The following is a 21,646-nucleotide window of genomic DNA, read 5'->3' as shown; positions in this document are numbered from 1 at the left end:
CTGCTTTATTGACTATGCCAAAGCTGTGTGGATCACAACAAACTGTGGAAAATTATTCAAGAAATGGGAATACCAGACCACCTTGCCTGTCTCCTGAGAAATCTGTATGCAAGTCAAGAAGCAACAATTAGAAGTAGACATGGAACAACAGACTGGTTCCAAGTTCAGAAAGGAGTACCTCAAGGCTGCATATTGTCACCCTGCTTATTTAACTTATATGCAGAGTACATCGTGCAAAATGCCAGACTGGATGAAGCACAAGCTGGAATCAATATTGCTGGGAGAAATATCAATAACCTCAGATATGCAGATGATAGCACCCTTATGGCAGAAAGTGAAGAGGAACTAAAGAGCCTCTTGAAGAAAGTGTAAGAGGAAAATGAAAAAGTTGGCTTAAAACTCAACATTCAAGAAACTAAGATCATGGCATCCAGTCCCATCATTTCATGGCAAAGAGATGGGGAAACAGTGGCAGACTTTATTTTCTTGGGCTCCAAAATCACTGTGAATGGTGACTGCAGCCATGAAGTTAAAAGATGCTTGCTTCTTGGAAGCAAAGCTATGACCAACCTAGATAACATATTAAAAAGCAGAGACATTGCTTTGCTGACAAAGGTCCATATAGTCAAAGCTATGGTTTTCCCAGTAGTCATGTATGGATGTGAGACTTGGACTATCAAGAAATCTGAGTGCCAAAGAATTGATGTTTTTGAACTGTGGTGTTGGAGAAGACTCTTGAGGGTCCGTTGGACTGCAAGGAGATCCAACCAGTCCATCCTAAAGGAAATCAGCCCTGAATATTCATTGGAAGGGCTCATCCCGAAGCTGAAGCTCCAATACTTTGGCCACCTGATATGAAGAACTGACTCATTGGAAAAGACCCTGTTGCTGGGAAAGACTGAAGGCAGGAGGAGAAGGAGACTGCAGAGGATGAGATGGTTGGATGGCATCACCATCCTGATAGACATGAGTATGAGCAAGCTCCAGGAGCTGGTGATGGAGAGAGAAGCCTGGTGTGCTACAGTCCTTGGGGTCGCAAAGACTGAACTGACTGATTTCATGGTTATCTCCATAGTTTTCTTTGTATTTCACCATTTGGACATTTTATTATTTGCTTCTTTCATTTTATGTTGGGTTAAATTTGCTTTTCTATCATCTTTTCCTGAAAACCTTGAGAGTAGTCTATCAACCTTTTTTCTTCATTAATATAAATATTTTAAAAGATAAATTTCCTTCTATGTGTTATTTTAGCAGCATCTCATGCATATTTATATAGTGTGCTCTCCCAACATTTACTTTCAAAATATCTTCTAGCATCCATTGTAATTTTTTTTTTAACTTCAGTTCAGTTCAGTTCAGTCACTCAGTCGTGTCTGATTCTTTGCGACCCCATGAATCGCAGCACGCCAGGCCTCCCTGTCCATCACCAACTCCCGGAGTTTACTCAAACCCATGTCCCTCGGGTCGGTGATGCCATCCAACCATCTCATCCTCTGTCGTCCCCTTCTCCTCCTGCCCCCAATCCCTCCCAGCATCAGGGTCTTTTCCAATGAGTCAACTCTTCGCATCAGGTGGCCACAGTACTGGAGTTTCAGCCTCAGCATCAGTCCTTCCAAAGAACACCCAGGACTGATCTCCTTTAGGATGGACTGGTTGGATCTCCTTGCTGTCCAAGGGACTCTCAAGAGTCTTCTCCAACACCACACTTCAAAAGCATCAATTTTTAGGTGCTCAGCTTTCTTCACAGTCCAACTCTCACATCCATACATGACCACTGGAAAAACCATAGCGTTGACCAGATGGACCTTTGTTGGCAAAATAATGTCTCTGCTTTTTAATATGCTATCTAGGTTGGTCATAACTTTCCTTCCAAGGAGGAAGCGTCTTTTAATTTCATGGCTGCAATCACCATCTGCAGTGATTTTGGAGCCCAAAAAATTAAAGTCTGACACTGTTTCCACTGTCGTCCCATATATTTCCCATGAAGTGATGGGACCAGATGCCATGATCTTAGGCTTGTTTAAAGTTAGAAGATTTAAATATGTATCAAATATTTGGGAGTTTCTAGAGATATCTCTTTGCACTTGATCCATATCATTTCCATTTTGGTCAAAAAATAAATTCTGTATAATGTCAGTTTTCTTCAATATACTAAGACTTTTTATGCACAAACAAATTGTATGTGTCTGTGTGTGAGGGTGTGACTGGAGCCTCGGCTGTAGGTCTGGGTACAGGCTGCAGATACCTGGGGAGCACTGTGCCCTTGCTGCACAGAAGTAGGTGGTTGAGTCTCCAGGCAAGGCAGTTGTGATGTGCAATGAGAGCTGTCTGGGACTCTTATTTAGGAAAACTTCCCTGTGAATCTTCCTCTTCCATTTCATTCACAACCGAATGTATGGCTAAGAATGCAGGGCCTTTATATAAGGGTATTGCCAGTACTATAGGAAGTAGTAAAAAAAAAAAAAAAGATTCTCATAACTACAGTTCAGAATGGAAATCTCTCCTTTCTGGACTGTCAAAGATTAAGGGCTCTCTTTCACCTGCTCTTGGTCACTTTTTTCCTCCTGTTGGCCACTCACCCACACTTAAAGAGATAAAAAGCCATCAGTTCCACAGACATATGTTTATTTCTTAAAGTTTCTATCTGCATGAACTTGTTTGTAACCCAGTTTTCCCAGTCCCCCTAATTAATGAGATATCTTAGGTTTTCTCCTCCGCAACTCACAGTCCAGTTGAAGCCACAGAATCGAAAGCGATGCTCCCAGTATCTTGTCCATTGTTTCTGGCACCAGTGCTCAGTGGCAACTCCAGTTCCTCTTCTGCTCTTCTCAGCCAGCTAGAGCTCTGACTTTAAGTTCACATCTGCTTTTATTCTTTCAGTAGGCCCCACTCTCTCACAAGGGCTTTCTCTTAAACCCCTAGCTCAAAAGTAGTATTTCTCATTCTGTGCTAAATTAGCAGCACTGAAAATTAAATTCATTGGGAATCTGAAATGACCCCCTACAACGATAAAAGTGCAGGTGAGAATTTCTCTCACACTATCCCCTTCTTCCTTTTCCTTACCCCTCCTAGAAGGTTAAAAATCATGTATCAGGACAGTTTGATGTTTTAATAGGACTAGTGTTATTTTACAATGGGGAAGAGAGAGACTCCCATGAAGTCACAAGATTAGTATGTAGGGAGCATTTCTTTTTTATTACAAATACTAATTAAAGTCTATTGAGGATACACAAGGGGCATAATATATCATTACGAGCAAAGTTTATGGAGCAGAACATAAAGATACATAGTCCTTTTGCCCTGATGGAATTTACATTTTAACACCATCATTCGGGGTTTCCACACTTTACATGATCCTAAGAATTAATCAAATATAATTAGATCAATTTCAATTTATACTTCTTATAAAATATAAATCAGGCAAATAAAATGTTTCCAGAATAAGCATGGAGAAGCACTGGAATAATTTGTTCTGGAGAATCTTTCATCTCCAAATTGATAAGATTAGCTAGGAAAATTCTGCAGAATTCAGAAGATATGGGACCATGATCATTCAGTAATGAAACATTTTTGATAGTTCTCATACTGAGTTACACCTTATTCTCACAGGTAAAATACAAAAATGTTAAGAAACAATTTGGCTTTAGAGGTCAACACATCAGGGTATAGAAACAGAAATTAAGGAGCTCATTTTTTATTTTTTTAAGAGTTTGTGTTCTCTGTATTTGATGTCATCTCAGACACTATCAAAGAAAAACATCATCACAGTTCAACAGGAGACAATAATAACCATTCCCACTCCTCAATCTAATTCCATCTACTCCAGCTCTCTAAGGGGATTTTTTATTGTTTGTTGAATTTTTGGTGTGTTTTATTTTTTATTTATTCATTCATCCATGCATGTCTTCAATATGTATTTACTAGTGCCTAAAATGGTCATCCTTGGGTCTCATTCAAGAAAGAAACAGAAGTAGCAATCTTCAGTCAACCCACTCCCAATACAAGTACATTCAGATAAAAGCTACTAAAGAGAAATGTGTTTCTATACGATGGACCCAAGGAAATGATAATGGGCTCACTTCTGGACTCAGTCAGAGTAGTTCTGATGGAGGAGCTGCTTGAACTGAAACTTACACTATATTTCTTAGTAAAGAATGGGGTAAGGGAATTCTGGCACTGATTAACTCAGTATGATTGGAGTCTGGGATATATCTGGGTGAAAACATTATAAATTTATATTAGAGAAACTAATATGGCCTTAATGCCAAAGGATAAAACATGCTGTTCAAAGAAATATTAATTTTCAAAGCCATATTTTTCAAACTGTTAGACTAAAATATACAGAGATACTATTTAGGTAGATGGATAGATACCTACTTACAGATAAGATTCAGAGATGTAAATTGAAGCAAAGTTGGAGATAAAAGTTTAACAGATATTTAAAGGATCCTTTCTGGCTAGTTGAAGAATCTGTATATGTGGGACAAAAGTTAACTGTCTCTGAAGCAGTGTTGCCCCTCTGCGCCCACGTAAAGATATTACTCTGAATGATTTTATATAGCTTCTTGAAATGGGGAAAAGACTAAAATTAGAACATTTTCTCACAACGTATACAAATATAAACTCAAAATGGATTAAACACCAAAATGTAAGACCTGAAACTTTTAAAACTTGAAAAAGAAAATATAGGCAGTAAGCTCATTGACATTTCTCTTTGCAATACTTTTTTTCTGTCTCAAAGGCAAGGGCAACAAAAGGAAAAATAAATAAAAGGGACCTAATCAAACTAACATAAATCAACATTCAGAAAACTAAGATCATGGCATCTGGTCCCATCACCTCATGGGAAATAGATGGGGAGACAATGGAAACAGTGTCAAACTTTATTTTTGGGGGCTCCAAAATCACTGCAGATGGTGATTGCAGCCATGAAATTAAAAGACGCTTCCTCCTTGGAAGGAAAGTTATGACCAACCTAAATAGCTTATTAAAAAGCAGAGGTATTACTTTGCCAACAAAGGTCTGTCTAGTCAAGGCTATGGTTTTTCCAGTGGTCATGTGTGGATGTGAGAGTTGGACTGTGAAGAAAGCTGAGCACTGAAAAATTGATGCTTTTGAACTGTGATGTTGGAGAAGATTCTTGAGAGTCCCTTGGACTGCAAGGAGATCCAACCAGTCCATCCTAAAGGAGATCAGTCCTGGGTGTTCTTTGGAAGGACTGATGCTGAAGCTGAAACTCCAATACTTTGGCCACCTGATGCGAAGAGTTGACTCATTGGAAAAGACCCTGATGCTGGGAGGGATTGGGGGCAGGAGGAGAAGGGGACGACAGAGGATGAGATGGTTGGATGGCATCACAGACTCAATGCACATGAGTTTGGGTGAACTCCGGGAGTTGGTGATGGACAGAGAGGCCTGGCGCACTGCAATTCATGGGGTTACAAACAGTCGGACACAACTGAGTGACTGAACTGAACTGAACTGAATCAAATTAAAATCTAAAGCACAGCAAAGAAACCATCAACAAAAATAAAAGGCAAACTACTGACGGGACTAGATATTTGCAATAAGGGATCAATATCCAAAATACACAAAGACATTATGTACCTCAATAACAAAAACACAGTCTGATTAAAAACTAGGCATAAAAAAAAAAAAAAAAAAAAAAACTAGGCATAAGACCTGAATAGCCATTTTTGGAGTGATTCAAAAAGCGGTCTTGAGCCATGGATCCAAGTGGCCTCCAGAAGCTACAAAAGGAAAGGAAACAGATTCTTCCTCAGAGAATCTGGAAGGAATCAGCCCTGCCAAGACCTTGGCTATAGACAGCGAAACTGATTTTAGACTTCTTGCATCCAGAACTATAAGAAATATTTTGTAAGTGGTCAAATTCATATTAAACATTGAGCAAATCTTTTCTGTTCACTTTGCTGCACTCATAGGATGGGATACCAGTGCTTGCTGTTGCCTGTTGGGATACATTGCAGTGAGACAGATCTGAACATTCTTGAGACACCCAGCCAAGCCGGATAATATCTTTACTGGAGAGATTTCTCTCTTCCTTTAGTTGCTTTCAATGTTTACTGTTTTGGAGTCCGGCATACTGTGGGAAATATTTATTTTAATTCTGTCCTCTTATCAGCTACTGTTTTACTTACAAGTTAGAGGTTCTAGTGCAGAAGGAGATAGACTGAGAAGGGAAAAGACCAACACAAATCTGTCGGGCTAAAAAGCATTTGTGGTTATACCTATACCAATGTCCGTAAGTAATACTAAGCACTGCAAATGCCCTGTGGGGACCTCACGGTGTGACTGAGGCTGGAGGAGGGGCTGAGCCCCGGGAGGGTTCGTGTAGAGGCTGCAGGTGCCTGGGGAGCACCGTGCTGCGCAGCGCAGAAGTAAGTGCCCGAGTCTGTGGTCCGCGAAGAGGAAATGTGCAGTGAGCTGCGGCGTTCTTTGGGGACTGTCGTGGCCTTTAATCTTCCTTCCTGCTTTGTCCCTGAAGGAACCGAAAACAGGTGGATGAGGCGGCCCCCAGGGTTCTGAAGATACCAATTCACACTCATTGGGGAAGTGGAAAAATTACACCAAAGCGTGGAGTTAACTCCCTCCTGGAGACTCAGGGCTGGGGGACTCTGCTCCACATCCACCCCTCGCACACCTGATGAGGAAAGAGAAACTGTCACAGGAGAGGGTCACCATAACTCCTACAAAACCCTGAAAGTGCCTCCACCACCCCCCCACCCGCTCCTTCCCCGATCCCATAGATGATGAGAAGGATAGAAAGTCTGCAGGACTTGTCAGCTCCTCTCTCTCCCTTAACAATACAGCAGCTGCTCAATCCTTCAGATGCCCCTGGGAGGCAGCCCCAACTCACAGCAAACCTGGGCAAACAAAAGCCCCAGCACAGTGCCTGCTAGCCTCTTCATGATGCTTCCTCTTCTTACTGAGACGTTTTCACTGTCAGATACTTCACTAAACCCTGAGGGAGGGAGTGGCATAAGCTGCTATGGAAATGTTCCTGCTCCTGCAGCCAATCAGCTCACCCACCAAGTCCTGCTCAGGCCCTCACTTTGTGACAGGAAGCCCCGCCCTCCTACCTCAACCAATTCAGAATGGACTAGAGAGGAGTGAGGAGAGTGAGAAATAGAAAGACCATGATTTTAGGACTTTAGGGTCATTTTCTAACAACATTGCAAAGAAGGCAGACTCTGATTTGAATTTGTGGAGGATTTTAGGGAAGAGAAAATAAACGTTAATTATCTAGCTGGCATGGATGCAGGAGATTCTTGCAAAATGAAATTTTATTTCCCAGAAGTTCTCAGGAGCCTTTTTTTTTTTTTCTATTCCCTTTGGCATTTCTTATGCACTCACCTGTGATTCTGAAGGGTGCTCATGAATCAACACAGTATTCATAGCGGTCCTCGCTGGAACATTTTGCAATATTAGACAGGTTTACTTTATATATATATATATATATATATATATATATATATATATATATATTTATTTATTTTAGACTGAACCTACATAAACAGTGACATTATTTTTTGTCACTTGATGAGCATTGAAAATAGAATTGTAAATAGCTTTATTTTTATTAAAACTAATAGTTTTATGTTTATATTTATTAAAACTCATTCATGTCGAAGTATGGCAAAACCCACCACAATATTGCAGAATAATTATCTTCCAATTAAGATAATAAATTAATTTAAAAACATATAATTTAAAAATAAATTTTAAATAAAATTTCGTGTTTAAATGAATTTTATTATTATTTTTTTAATTAGAGGATAATTGCTTTACATTGTTGGGTCAATTTCTGCTGTAAAACAAAGTGAATCAGTCAGTATTTTATAAATGTATGTATGTATGTGTGTGTATATATATATATACACATGTATGTCTCTCCCCTCCCTCTTGAGCCTCCCTCCAATGCTCTAGTTCCTCACAGAGCACCAGTATGGGCTCCCTGTTATATTGCAACTTCCCATTAGTTATCTATTTTACACAAAATACAGTTTAACTGTTAACTATTGTTATTTTTTATTCTGTTTTTTGCCTCTGGTAGGTTAAGATAAAAATAAGGGTTTTTAAAACTTATGAAAGGCAAGTCTTTGCTTTTTCTCCAACTCTATGAATAATAATGGTTCTGGGAATGTGGATTTTGAGGTAAAAAGCATGGAAAATGAGGACCCATATATTTTCACTGAGGTAAAATTGAAGTGATCTGCAGGCACGAGGATCAGATGAACAGTTCGAGATTATGGCAAATGTTCACTAAAGGAACTGTGGGAAATGGTGTAGAAAAATAAAGTTGATTAGAATCAATAACTATTATTGGGCACACAGTGGGTATTAGAGAAGTTGAATTAGAAAAGAGGAGAGGGGCAATCTGAGCGGGTCACTTGGAACTTTGCATGAAAATGTGTTTAACCGAGAATGCCTGTTACAGGCAACCTCTAGATAAAGCAAACCTTTTTTCTTCCTACTCTCTTGTCTGGACATACAAGAAGAGATAGGAAAGTTCACTAGAGGGAGGAATAGTTGCATCTCCACTTCAGGGGGCCCCTGAGAGCCAGTGATGTGGCTGTCAGGCGGGTCACTGACTGGGCTCCAGTACTTTCTGCAACAGCAATGCTGAATCAGTGAGACCAGGACAGACCTACCTATAAGGAGACAATGTCTCTATTCAGATTTCAACCAGAACTCTGTTCTGTAGAGGCAGGAGCATGGCATATGATGTTACTGATTCCCTATGAAGAACATTCCCAACAGGAGAAGGGTGATAGAGAACAGGGCTATAGAAGAAGGAAGCTGAGAGCCATATTGCAGAAGATCTCCCCGAGGAGAAGGAAGGAATGTGCCAGAGTGTGCTGAGTCCTATTACAGGGAAATTGAGATTCAAAGGATCCTCATGCAAGCAAGTTCTAGTGACTATCAATGAGATGCTTCCTTGATAATCACTGCTCCTGGTGTTGAGCCTGTTCAAGTGTGTACCTCAGTGAGCTGTGGGGTACAGAAGTTCATAGGAGTGAAATGGAGTTTTATTAGAGGTGACATTTCCAGTTAATGCAACATCACCCCCTGGAGGTCAACAATTGAAGCAAATTTCCTACTGAGTCTTTTGTGCCCCATTTCCTCCCTGTTCTTACCTAGGCTTAAATGTCTTTCCATTCTAAGCTGATAAGAGTGTTTTCTGGGGTTTGCATATTAAATTGTTGTTGTTGTTGTTCAGTCACTAAGTTGTGTCTGACTCTTCGCGAGTCGTGGACAACAGCATGCCAGGCTTCCCTGTCCTTCGTTATCTCCCAATATGCTCAAACTCATGTTCTCTGGTAGCTCAATCAGTAAAGAATCCACCCACAATGCAGAAGACCCTGTATAGATTCGTGGGTCAGGAAGATCTGATAGAGAAGGGATAGGCTGCCCACTCCAGTATTCTTGGGCTTCCCTGGTGGCTCAGCTGGTAAAGAATCTGCCTGCAGTTCGGGAGACCTGGGTTCGATCCCTGGGTTGGGAAGATCTCCTGGAGAAGGGAAAGACGACTCACTTCAGTATTCTGGCCTGGAGAATTCCATGGACTGTATAGTCCATGGGGTTGCAAAGACTAGGACATGTGCAACTTTCACTCATGTGTTCATTGAGTCAGTGATGCCATCCAACTATCTCATCCTTTGTCTCCATCTTCTCCTCCTGCCCTCGATTTTTCCCAGCATCAGGGTCTTTTCCAGTGAGTTAGCTCTTCACATCAGGTGGCCAAAGTATCAGATAATCAACTTCAGCATCAGTCTTTCCAAAGAATATTCAGAGTTGATTTCCAGTAGGATTGACCACTTTGATCTCCACGCTGTCCCAGGACTCTCAAGAGTCTTCTCCAGTACCACAATTCAAAACGATCAGTTCTGTGCTCAGCCTTCTTTAGGGTCCAACTCTCACATCCATTTATGACTACTGGGAAAACCGTAGCTTTGACTCTATGGATCTTTGTCGGCAAAGTGATCCCTCTGCTTTTTAATACACTATGTAGGTTTGTCATAGCTTATCTCCCAAGGAAAAGTGTCTTTTAATTTCATGGCTGCAGTCACCATCCCAGTGATTTTGCAGCCTAAGAATATAAAATTTATCACAGCTACCATATTTCCCCCACCTATTTGCCATGAAGTGATGGGACCAGATGCCTTGCTTTTAATTTTAGAATGTTAACTTTCAAGTCAGTTTTTTCTCTCTGCTCTTTCAACCTCATCAAGAGGCTCTTTAGTTCCTCTTTGCTTTCTGCCATTAGGGTGGTGTCATCCACATATCTGAGTTTATTGATATTTTTCCCAGCAGTCTTGATTCCAGCTTGTGATTCATCCAGCCCAGGGTTCTGTGTAATGTACCCTGCATAGACTTAAATAAGCAAGGTGACAACAACAGCCCCAACATACTCCAATCCCAATTTTGAACCAGTCTGCTGTTCTATGTCTGATTCTAAATGTACCTTCTTGACCCACATACAGCTTTCTCAGGAGACAGTGGTGAACTTCCCCTATCATTGCTCCTTTCAGATATTGAGTGGTTTTCACAAATGCAGAAGGTTGAACTAAACCAAAATCAAAATCTCCAATGAGTTAATGAGGCATAATTGACTGTTGTGGTATAAAACATGCAGATTTCCATGCCAGGTGTGTGAGAAGAAGGCACATCTTCATGTTGCATTCATACACGTGATGAAATACCATAGAAGGTCTAGTCTCAGGATGTAGCAACAATGAAGTTTAAGTGTTGCCCTAGCTGAGCCACATTACTCTGTCTGACATCTTTGAATAATCATTTAGTGCACTTTAAATCATGGTAAAAGAGAAGGCTAGAGATCTCACTCAGTGATGTGGCCGATATACTGGTAGGAGTCAAGGTTCCTGGTGTTCACTAGCAGTCCATTTAGTTGAGGGAGCTACAGTGACTGGAATGCCTGTTTATCTGTGTCTGCATTTCCCCCTGATTACCAAAAACACTGTCATTCATTGAATTTCCCTTTTCCTCCTGACAATGGCTCTTCCTCAGCACTGGTCCCAGAGCAGCAGCAGGCCCGGGTTTGGGTGAGGGCTGCAGGGGGCTGAGGGGCACTGCGTAGAGGCTCAGGGGTATGTGGCTGAGTCTTCAGGCTGGGATCCTCCGATGTACATGGAGCTGTAGCCCTCCTTAGTGTTCAGAGTGACTCTCACTCCTCATTGCTTCTTTTCATCCCCATTTGCACTCACTACAAACAGGTTCTTGGGGCTTTTTGTAGGTTCCCATCTGTACCCGTGTGAAGCATAGAAAGACCTGGAAGGGAAACTGCAGGTGAAATTGGCGCTCTCTCCTTCCTGAACCACAGCAAGGCAGGACGCTCTTCCACAGTCAAGAGGCTGCTCACTCCTGTTCAGAAAGACAGTGTCAGTCACAGAAACTGATTTCTCTACAGAGTGTTCATTCTTCACATTCTCAAATATTAGAATCTGGAGGTGCCTGACTACAAAATCTTCTTTCCAGTGAACAACTGAAATAAGCAAAGGAAACAGCATGGTTGTTGTTCAGTCACTAAGTCATGTTCGACTCTTTGTGACCCGTGGACTGAGGCACACGAGTGTCCTCTGTCCTCCACTGTGTCCCGGAGTTTGCTCAAATCCACGTCCATTGAGTCAGGGATGCAAGCAAGTAGTCCAACAACCTCATTCCGTCTCACCTAAACAGTATGGGGTAGGTGCTAAAAGTCAGAGCAGGGCCTTCCACTTACTCAAACTTAAATTGTGTTATGAAAAGTGAAACAGGATTGGAAGGCATCTCAATGGCCAAATTCTGACTAAATTCCCAAGAAAAGAGATGCAGCTAAGGTTAATAGAGGAATATCTGAAAAGCCTCATTAACGTCTCCTATTTAGAAGTATGATTATATGATTGGGGAGGGAATGCTAGATAAATATTAGTGTAGTGTAGTGAAAGGCGCTTAGTTATGTGTGACTCTTTGCAACCCCAGGGTCTGTAACCAACCAGGTTCTACTGTCTATGGGATTCTTGGGGCAAGAATACTGCAGTGGGTTGCCATGCCCTCCTCCAGGAGATCTTCCTGACCCAGGGATTGAACCCCCATTTCGTATGTTCTAGCATTGGCAGGTGAGTTCTTTACCACTAGCACCACCTGGGAAGCCCTGACACACAGAAGTCACTACAAATCAATTTCCTTTTTTTCCCCTCCAGATCACAGCAATCAGCCCACTTGCAGCAATCAGACCGCTTGAGGATAAGAATGTGAGGCCAAGACCACACCATTCAGAAAGCTCGTTCACTATGGAGCTTATTTCTGATGAAACTACTAATTCCTTGGTAAATTTACCCACATGTTGGACGGGCTTTGTCCAAACCAGGAAGTATATGTCTCCAACAGCAGGGAGCATTCCTTCAACTAAGAAGGCAAAATCCTGAAATCTAAAGCCATCATAATTATTTGAAATAGAGGCCAAGCCAATTGACCACTAGGTAAATTAAATAAATATTGCTTGAAGAGGATTGCAAGGTAGAAATATTGACATCTAGATAAAAAAATCCAAATGAGTCCAACTTAGTATTTTATTTTAGAGTTTGAATAGTGTGAACTCTAGAAATACTTTTATCTTTTGCACTACACACACACTCACACACACTCACACACACACACACACACACACACACACACATATATATATATATATATATAGGGTTTCCCAGGTGACTCAGTGGTAAAGAATCCATCTAGAATGCAGAAGATGCAAGTTCGATTCCTGGGTCAGGAAGATACCCTAGAGAAGGAGATGGCAACCCACGGTTGTCCAACCCAAGGTTATATATAACCTTCCTGTGTCCACTTGCTCATGTGGATTGCAGTGAAGCAAAATTCAGTGTTTATCACAGGACACCAAGCAAGTAGTCCAGGCAGCCAGGACTCAAAAGGCTGGAATTCACTGATGGCCTAGTGGGTAGGTGACTATCACTGAGGATGAGTCAGATAGAACTTTGTGACTAAACAACAACCAAGCATCACAGCAGAGAAGGCAAAGACAAGGGGCACGGGTCTTGATGGGGAGACAAGCTTAGGGTGTTCAAGGAATAAAATCTCTTTGTAGCTCTTGTTTTTCCCAGCACACTATTACACAAGAAACTAAAGCATCCAGCACTGTTAACTGGTTAGTGGGTGATTTCCTCATCTACTGATCCTGGGGCAATTGAATCTATGGTTTGGCATTTTTTTCCTAGTTCCCTTTAGCTTCCAGTTTAAGCCAGTAATGTCACCACCACTAAGACTTCTAGCCACTATGTTCTGGGGTCAAGTGCTTCTCCATAGTCCACATCTTGCTCCTAAGGAGCCCCCTCAAATGATATACTCTGGCTGGCAATAAAAGCTGGAGATGCTTTTCACAGTTAGGAGAGTTATGGCTCATTGCCCATAGATTAAAAAAATGGGAATAATGAAACCTACCTCACAGGATTTTTATATTTAAATTGGATAATGAATCTGAAATGCAAACCACAGTGCCTGACAAAGAGTAAGCTCAATAAATACCAACTTTCTTTGTTCTAGTAAAGCCTACATCTCCTTCAATGTCCAGGTCTGTGACCTATTACTGTTTGTTTTTTACTCCACATCGGTTCAATGATGTAAGCTTCTAGGAAGTTCACTTAATCACTTATTTTCCTGGAGACAGTCATTATTTTTCCCTATTCCCTGGGGTCATATTCTCCTAGCCACATTGACACACTCAGAATACTGAAAGGACCCAGATGGAACCCTCAGATAAGGCTTTATTTTCATTAAAGTTTTCATATATTTATTAGCTACTGGATATCACATTTCTCAGTTGGCTCTCCAAGATTTTGTCATTCTAGTTATCTGATTTCTTATTGATTTGAGGAACTTTTAATATATTCTGTTTAACATAATCTTCATCTGAGTCCTTTTTCAGAAATACATATTGCAAATATAGTTTATCAGTCTGTGCACTAACTTTCAAAACTCTTAGTAGTGATTTATAACAAACACAATTTAAAAATACATTTTCATGTTCATAAGATACTACCTTGAGAGTTTTGTTTGTTTTTTCTCTTTAAGCACTTTAAAAATATTTTACCTTGGTGGCTTCTATTGCTTTTGATCTCAAGTAAGGTATCATTCTTAATGATGTTTCCTAGAATACAATATGGAAAATTTCCATGGATATTGGCAAGATTGTTTCCACTTAAATAGACTTTTGAATTTGCCTTCAATGCCTTGCAGTGAAGGTTGCAATTTTCTGCCAAAACCAGAGTGGTGGACGTGCATAATTCCTTATTCAAATTTATGGTTTTCCTCATAGCATTGCTTCTGAATAAGAAGGTTGTTTTATAGGAAGTCAAGTATAGCAGTGAGTGGAAATGCTTGCTATGACCAAAGAGGTTATGGGATGGGTAATAGAAGAGGTAGTTATAAATACCAGCAATAATCATGTGGCCATTTGCAGGAATGAGAACAATAATACTTATGTGAATTTGTTTTCCATTTTGCTGTGAATATATTTATGTATTACATTAACCAATTTTAACTCCTCTCTCCCATTTGCCTGCCTGTAGTAACATAAGATATGCTAATATAAGTCAATCTTTTATCTTATTATAACTCAGTAGTGAAGATAAAAGATTCAATGGGAGAATGTGGCTTAGCTAGAAAAGAAAATAACTTCACCCCCAAGTGGATAAATGAACTTGCTATAATCTTTGCAGGATGAGGTTAGAATCTTTCGGGTTGAATGAGGAATTGCTGCATTATATTAGCAAGAACCATGGTGTTGGAAAAGACTCTTGAGAGTCCCTTGGACTGCAACAAGATCAAGTCAGTCAATCCTAAAGGAAATCAACCCTGAATATTCATTGGAAGGACTGATGCTGAAGCTGAAAATCCAGTAATTTGGCCTCTCGATGAGAAGAGTCACTCATTGGGAAAGACCCTGATGCTGGGAAAGATTGAACACAAAAGAAGAAGGGGGCGGCAGAGGATGAGATGGTTAGATAGCATTACCAAATCAAGGGACAGGAATTTGAGCAAAGTGGGAGATGGTGGAGGATAGAGGAGCCTGGCAGGCTGCAGTACATGGGGTCACAAAGAGTCAGACACAACTTAGTGACTGAACAACAACAACAACATTAGCAAGAAGCATAGTTTTGCTTTCTTTATTCAAAAGTGTTAAGAGCGTACAGATGGATGCCAGGTTAACAAAGAGGGTACTGTAGCAGCTTTGTACTATCTAAACTAACTGGAAATATCTTTCCCAGAAAGTGCTTCCCATATTGTTCTTGGTTAGGGTTGACCACGAAAGAAATTTGTGTAACATTTGCAAGGTGATTGTGATGAAGTAGCCATAGTTTTTATGTTTGGGCAGTTGGTACAGGGCTCCAGGGACTATGGTTGCTCACTCATTTTGCTGCTGATCTGATAGCTCAATTTATTGTTGACTCACAACTCCCTCACTTCCCACCAAACCTCCCCTTCATCTTCTCTGTTTTGGGCCAAGTATGCATGTAGCATGATGCCAAATGACACCCACTTCTCCTAAGGTCACCCACTACTATGAGACTGAAGGAGGTGAGACAGACAAATTTTAGTGTGCCTTTGTGGTTTCCATTCACCTCATGGTTCTAGTTTGTCCTCATGAGTCATAGTTTGTCCATGCTTTGGTCTATATCCAACTTTCTTCTACAAACATTACTCTAGCTGACAAACAATGAGTTCAGTCTCAACATCAGATACCAAGATAACAGTTTTGCACACACTCTTCCACCAGATCTAGCAATTACCTGAGTTCTAATCTTTATAACTAATTTCTTACTCCACACCACTGGTGGTTCTGCTTCTTTGAGTGTACCTTCAGTGACACAAGACTAAGAACAAAGGACTAAGGAAATTATTTTTATGATGATTCCAAGTAACTATACACAGATTTGTGATGTGAGTGTATTTTAGTGAAACTGTCACTTTTAATTATTTTTGGAGCAAATTTAGACAACTTTACACATGTTCTGTATGATTGATTTAAAGTCAAAAATTCAAGAGGAGAATGTTAACAGTAGAAAATTACTCTGGACACCAAATAACAAGGAAGAAGCTTTTATTTAGAATTAAATCCTATGATCCAGACCACAGATGAAGCAACCACATGATTACCATTTCTTGCTGAGATCTGCAGGTGTGCATTTCAGCTGGAGTCCTGCAGCAGGGAGGCTCTCTCTTATTAAGCTCTGGGGTTTTTGTTCAGCTTTTCCCATTACTTCAACCACTGTGAGTTCATGGAGAGCACAGAAGTACTTTGCAGTATCTTCCAGCTGTAAGGCTGAAATGGTGAGGCTGATGGAGTGATCTGCTTTCTGGAAGTTTACAGAGTAGCGGCCATCCCTTGGATTCCCATATTCTGAATACTGATGAATAAGGTAAGTCATCTGTCCACTGGGAAGCTGCTTGTACCACAAAATGAAGTAGGAGGTCATGTACCAACTTACTTCATACTGACAGTTCAGAGTGACTGACTGCCCCACTTGACTGGTTATGTCTGGCTGGTCTTGAGTAACTTTCTGGGCCACACCAGATCCTGTGGAAAAAATAAGAAAACAGAGTTGAAATAATGAACAAAATAATGTAGGAATTACACTGATTTTGGACCCATATATCTACAAACCAAACTGAAATCATAAGACGCTTGCTTTTCTCCAGTCCTCCTTTCCTCCCCAAGTCCCGGTGAATCACCACGTGCCTGTGTGCAGTCCTTTCACCCTGAACACCGCACCCATGTTTGAGAGCATCCCTACCAGAGAAGGTGAAGGCCAGGAACACCCAGAGCAGACTGGAGAGCGGCATGAGGCATGGATTCCCCTGCGCAAATGTGTTTAATTCTGCCGCAACCTGAGAGGTCAGTGTCTTTAATTGCCTGAGAGCACATATACATAGCACCTGGGTTCCTGGTGACTCTCCCCCAAAACAGGAAGTGGGGTTTGTCATGTAGATCAACCACATGGTCTGTGCACAGATGGAAAAAGTCTCAGTTCAGTTCAGTCGCTCAGTCCTGTCCGACTCTTTGCGACCCCATGGACTGCAGCACGCCAGGCCTCCCTGTGTATCACCAACTCCCAGAGTAGACTCAAAGTCATGTCCATTGAGTCGGTGATGCCATCCAACCATCTCATCCTCTGTCATCCCCTTCTCCTCCTGCCTTCAATCTTTCTCAGCATCAGGGTCTTTTCAAATGAGTCAGTTTTTCGCATTAGGTCGTCAAAGTATTGGAGTTTCAGCTTCAGTAACAGTCCTTCCAATGAATATTCAGGACTGATTTCCTTTAGGAGGGACTGGTTTGATCTCCTTGCAGCCCAAGGGGCTCCCAAGAGGTTTCTCCAATGCTACAGTTCAAAAGCATGAATTCTTTGGTGCTCAGCTTTCTTTATGGTCCAACTCTCACATCCATACATGACTACTGGAAAAACCATAGCTTTAAGTATATGACTACTGTCTGGCTCACCACAAATCTTTACTTTTTCTACCTATTTTTCCCTGGTTTGGCAGATCCTGAAAAGGGGCATAAAGAAAGCAATTAATATTAAAGATTTGAACTGAGGGAAACTGAAGGTTAAACAAGCTGATATACATCAGTAGTTATTCAGTAAAATAATTTTTCCATCCTGTTTAAGATATAACTTTGTATAGCCTATGAAACATGCTTATAATCTACTGATTATTCATTCATTAGCCTTCACTTTCTTTTCTCCATCCAGAATCTAGTGACTGTTTTAAAACATTCACAGATTTAGGTCTCCTGAATGAAAAGCAATCTTATCCAAAATAATTAATGTATCTCTCTCTCTATTTTTTTTTACTCAGTTCCAGGGCTCTTCTTGGGTTTTTCAATAAATAAAATTATTTCAACATGAAATGATTTTTAAAAAAATCAGTCCATCTGAATTTCAGAGTCTACTCAGTGGCTTGTATTTAAATGGAATTATAACAGGAATAAAATATTCTTTTGAAATCTGATATTGATTCTTATGTAGTAGACTGAGGGGGATCAGGGTGTTCAATCCTGTTACTCTAAATGTAGAATTGCACTTACTAGATCATGTGTCCCAGAATTATCAGGTCACATTTTCTGTCTCATCGGTCCAGGGTATTCAGTCTCACTTGTCAGTCATTATTGTTTCTCTTTGTAAAATAAAGTTAGGATAGACATGCTGGAGTTTTCTCTGATGTAGTACTATGATGCACTCCTACAAAACTTAATATCTGCAGACTGCAACATGTCAACCCCACAGAAGTTGGTGACTGAACTTTTGTACACTGTTTCCTGTTCATGTGGAATGTAGCTGTCAATCTTCCATTGGTTTCATTGCTGTAATAGATGAATTAATATAAAAGAACCAAAGGCAAATAGACAAGTAGAAAAGAAAATACAGACAAGTTCAAAAAAAGTGCCAGTTCATGTAATTTAAGATCAAAATAAGTCATGAATGAGTGAAGCAGAAATGAAAGGTTGTATTTATCTGAGACATGCACTCTTCTGTCCCATTTCACTTCTGAGTGCGGACCGGCAGCGAATGCCTGGGCTTGAAATTCTTTGTAACCAAGCAGAGGAGATCATGAATGACCACAGCAGCCTGTGCAGCAGCATGATGTTATAAAATGTAGATATATATTAATATAGTAATCACATATACATTATTAAACTGATACTGATAAAATTTTTTATCAAAATACAGACTGTAATATTACACATCAGTTTTTATATGTGCTCTTTCATTTTGATATGAAGCTCTGTGAAGTTTTATCACATTTATAGGTTCTTGTACCACCACTAAAATCATGACACAGAATTGTTCCATTTCTCTAAAGAAGCCCTCTATGCATACCCTTCCCATGCCTGCAATTCTTTATAACCCCAGTAACTACTGATCTTTTCATCTCTGTATTTTGTCCTTTTGAGAATGTTGTATAAATAGAATCATACTATGTATATAATCATAATAATCCAATAAGTGTAATCATACACCATGTTGCCTCTGAGATTGACTTTTTTTCATTCAGCATAGCATTCTGAGGTCCATCTAGGCTATATTTGTTTAGTCAATAAGTCCTGTCTGACTCTTTTATGACCCCATATACTGTAGCCCACCAGACTCCTTCGTCTATGGAATTTCCCAGGCAAAAATACTGGACTGAGTTGCCATTTCCTTCTCAGGGAATATTCCCAACCCAGGGATAAAACCCAGGTCTTCTGCATTACAGGCAGATTCTTTACCACTGATCTACCTAGGAAGCCCCATTTGGCTACTAAATGTATCAGTTGTCTGTTTCTTTTCATCGCTACAAACTGTCAACAACTTATGACATTGATTTCAGTTTTTTGACTTTCCAGTGGTAAGAAAGCAATACACATTCAGTAGAAACCATACCTGGAATTTTTAAATTTGATCTTTTCCCATCCCAGCAACATGTGGCATAACATTCCCTGGTGATTCTGGGCAGCAGCAGTGAGCTGAGCTCCCGGCCGGCCCTGAAATCATGAGGGTAAACAACCAACATACTTACATTCATTCTGTACTCCCACAACCATTCTGGTTTTCACTTTCAGTGTGTGTGCTAAGTTGCTGCTGTCGTGTCCGACTCTTTGTGACACTATGGACTGTAGCCCGCCGGGCTCCTCTGTCCATGGAATTCTCTAGGCAAGAAACTGAAGTGGGCTGCCATGTCCCCCTCCAGGGAATCTTCCCCATCCAGGGACTGAACCTGCGTCTTTTATGTCCCCTTCATTGGCAGGCAGGTTCTTTACCACTAGCATCACCTGGTAAGCCCTACTTTCAGTAGAGTACTCAATAAATTACATGAGATTTTCAATATTTTTGTATAAAATAGACTGTTTTAGATGATTTCTCCCACCTGTAGGCTAATATAAATGTTGAGCACATTTAAGGGAAGCTGGGTTAGGTATATTAAATGCATTTTCCACCTATGATATTCTCAACTGAAAATGGTTTATTGAGACATAACTCTTGAAAATTGAGAAAACTCTGTAAATAAGATCTCATCGTACAGATGTATTACAGTTGTATTTACCCAGTGAAAGATACTTGGCTGATTTCCAGTTTTTGGTGACCACAAATATAGCTGCCATGAATATTCAGGTACAGAGTTTTGTGTGAATGTAAGTTTTTCATTTTTCAAGCATAAATACCCAGGAATGTGCTTTGCTGAGTTGTAAGGTAAGTGAGTATTTAAGCTTACGCAAAACTCTTGGACTGTTTTCCAGAATGGCTGGACCATTCACCCACCAGCAATGTATGAGTGATCCAATTTCTCTGCGGTTTTGCCAGAACTTGGCATTGTCAGTATTTTTAATTTTAGCCTTTATGATATATGTGAAGTGGTATTTCTTTGTGGCTTAATTTGCACTTCCCTAACTACTGATAGCACTGACCATCTCTCTATATGTTTATTTCCTTACCACATAGCTCTTTCGTAAAGTGTCTGAATCTTTTGTTCAGGTTTCAACTGGATTGTTTGTTTCTTCCTGCTGAGTTTAGAACAGTTCATTGTATTCTAAATACAGTTTTTTGATGAAAATGTATTTTGCAAATATTTCCTGCCAGTCTGTGGTTTATCTTTTTCCTTCTCTTAATGGTGTCTTTCACAGAGCAAACATTTTTATTTTGATGAAATCTAAGTTATTTATGTTGTATGGATTGTGTTTTTGGTGTCATGTCAAAAATCTTTTTGTCTAACCATAGGTCATGAAGATATTCTCTTATGTTTTTCCTAAAAGATTTAATGTTACATTTTATAGTTGGATATATGGTTCATTTTGAGGCTATACACACTTTTTTGTACAAGATGTGATATTTATGTCAATTTTCAATTATTTCCTAAGAATATACAATCATCCCAACCTCATTTTCTCATAAGACTGTGTTGTTACCTCTATTGAACTGTCTTTGCATTTGTCAAAAAATAAATTTTCCTGACCTGTGTGGATCTACTTCTACACATTTACTCAGTGACATAAACTTGTTAATGATATTCTTTCATTACATTTATAACATTATAGAGCCTAATGGTTTGCTTTATTACTTATATTTATATGAATAATTCATCTTTTTTTTCTTTTTTCCCTTGATAATTATACCAAGGAATATATCGCTTTTATTAATCATTTTAACAAAACTAAATTTGTGTTTCATGGTTATTGCTATAGTTTTATTTGTATTTCACCAATTGAACATTTTATTATTACATCTTTCATTTTATGTTGGGTTTAATTTGCTTTTCTATCATCTTTTGCTGAGTCTTCATAACAGTGTTTCAACATCTTTCTTTAGTAATATAAGTACTTAAAAAGATAAATTTTCTTCTGTATATTATTTTAGCTCCATCTCAGACATATTTATATAATGTGCTCTCACAATATTTACTTTCAAAATATTTTCTGATAGCCATTGTAACTGTTTCTTTAACCTAGAGTTATTTTAAAGTTAGTGCATGTAATCCAAATATTTTGGAGTTTCTAGAGACATCTCTTTGCCCTTGATTTTCTAATCATTTCCATCTTGGTCAAAGAATAAATTCTGTATAATTTCAGTTTTATTAA

At 39.7% G+C, this 21,646-nt stretch overlaps 2 gene segments (V, D, J or C); both read right to left on the bottom strand.

The window, feature by feature from the left end:
* Window positions 1–16,900, bottom strand: part of LOC122705745 — a 76,807-nt gene extending 59,907 nt beyond the window's left edge. Inside the window, 1 exon segment of the V gene segment in view lies at window positions 16,830–16,900. Within this exon segment, the coding sequence occupies window positions 16,830–16,878 (49 nt within the window).
* LOC122704621 lies at window positions 6,062–6,931 on the bottom strand. The segment is given in 2 exon segments: window positions 6,062–6,661; window positions 6,878–6,931. Coding segments are annotated over 2 exon segments (441 nt in total).
* Window positions 16,901–21,646: the final 4,746 nt, after the last annotated feature.

The sequence above is a fragment of the Cervus elaphus genome, chromosome 12 (genome assembly GCF_910594005.1).
Source record: "Cervus elaphus chromosome 12, mCerEla1.1, whole genome shotgun sequence".
Classification (NCBI taxonomy): domain Eukaryota; kingdom Metazoa; phylum Chordata; class Mammalia; order Artiodactyla; family Cervidae; genus Cervus; species Cervus elaphus.
The sequence above is the reverse complement of the archived record's forward strand: the minus strand, read 5'-3'. Positions and strand labels throughout refer to the sequence as shown.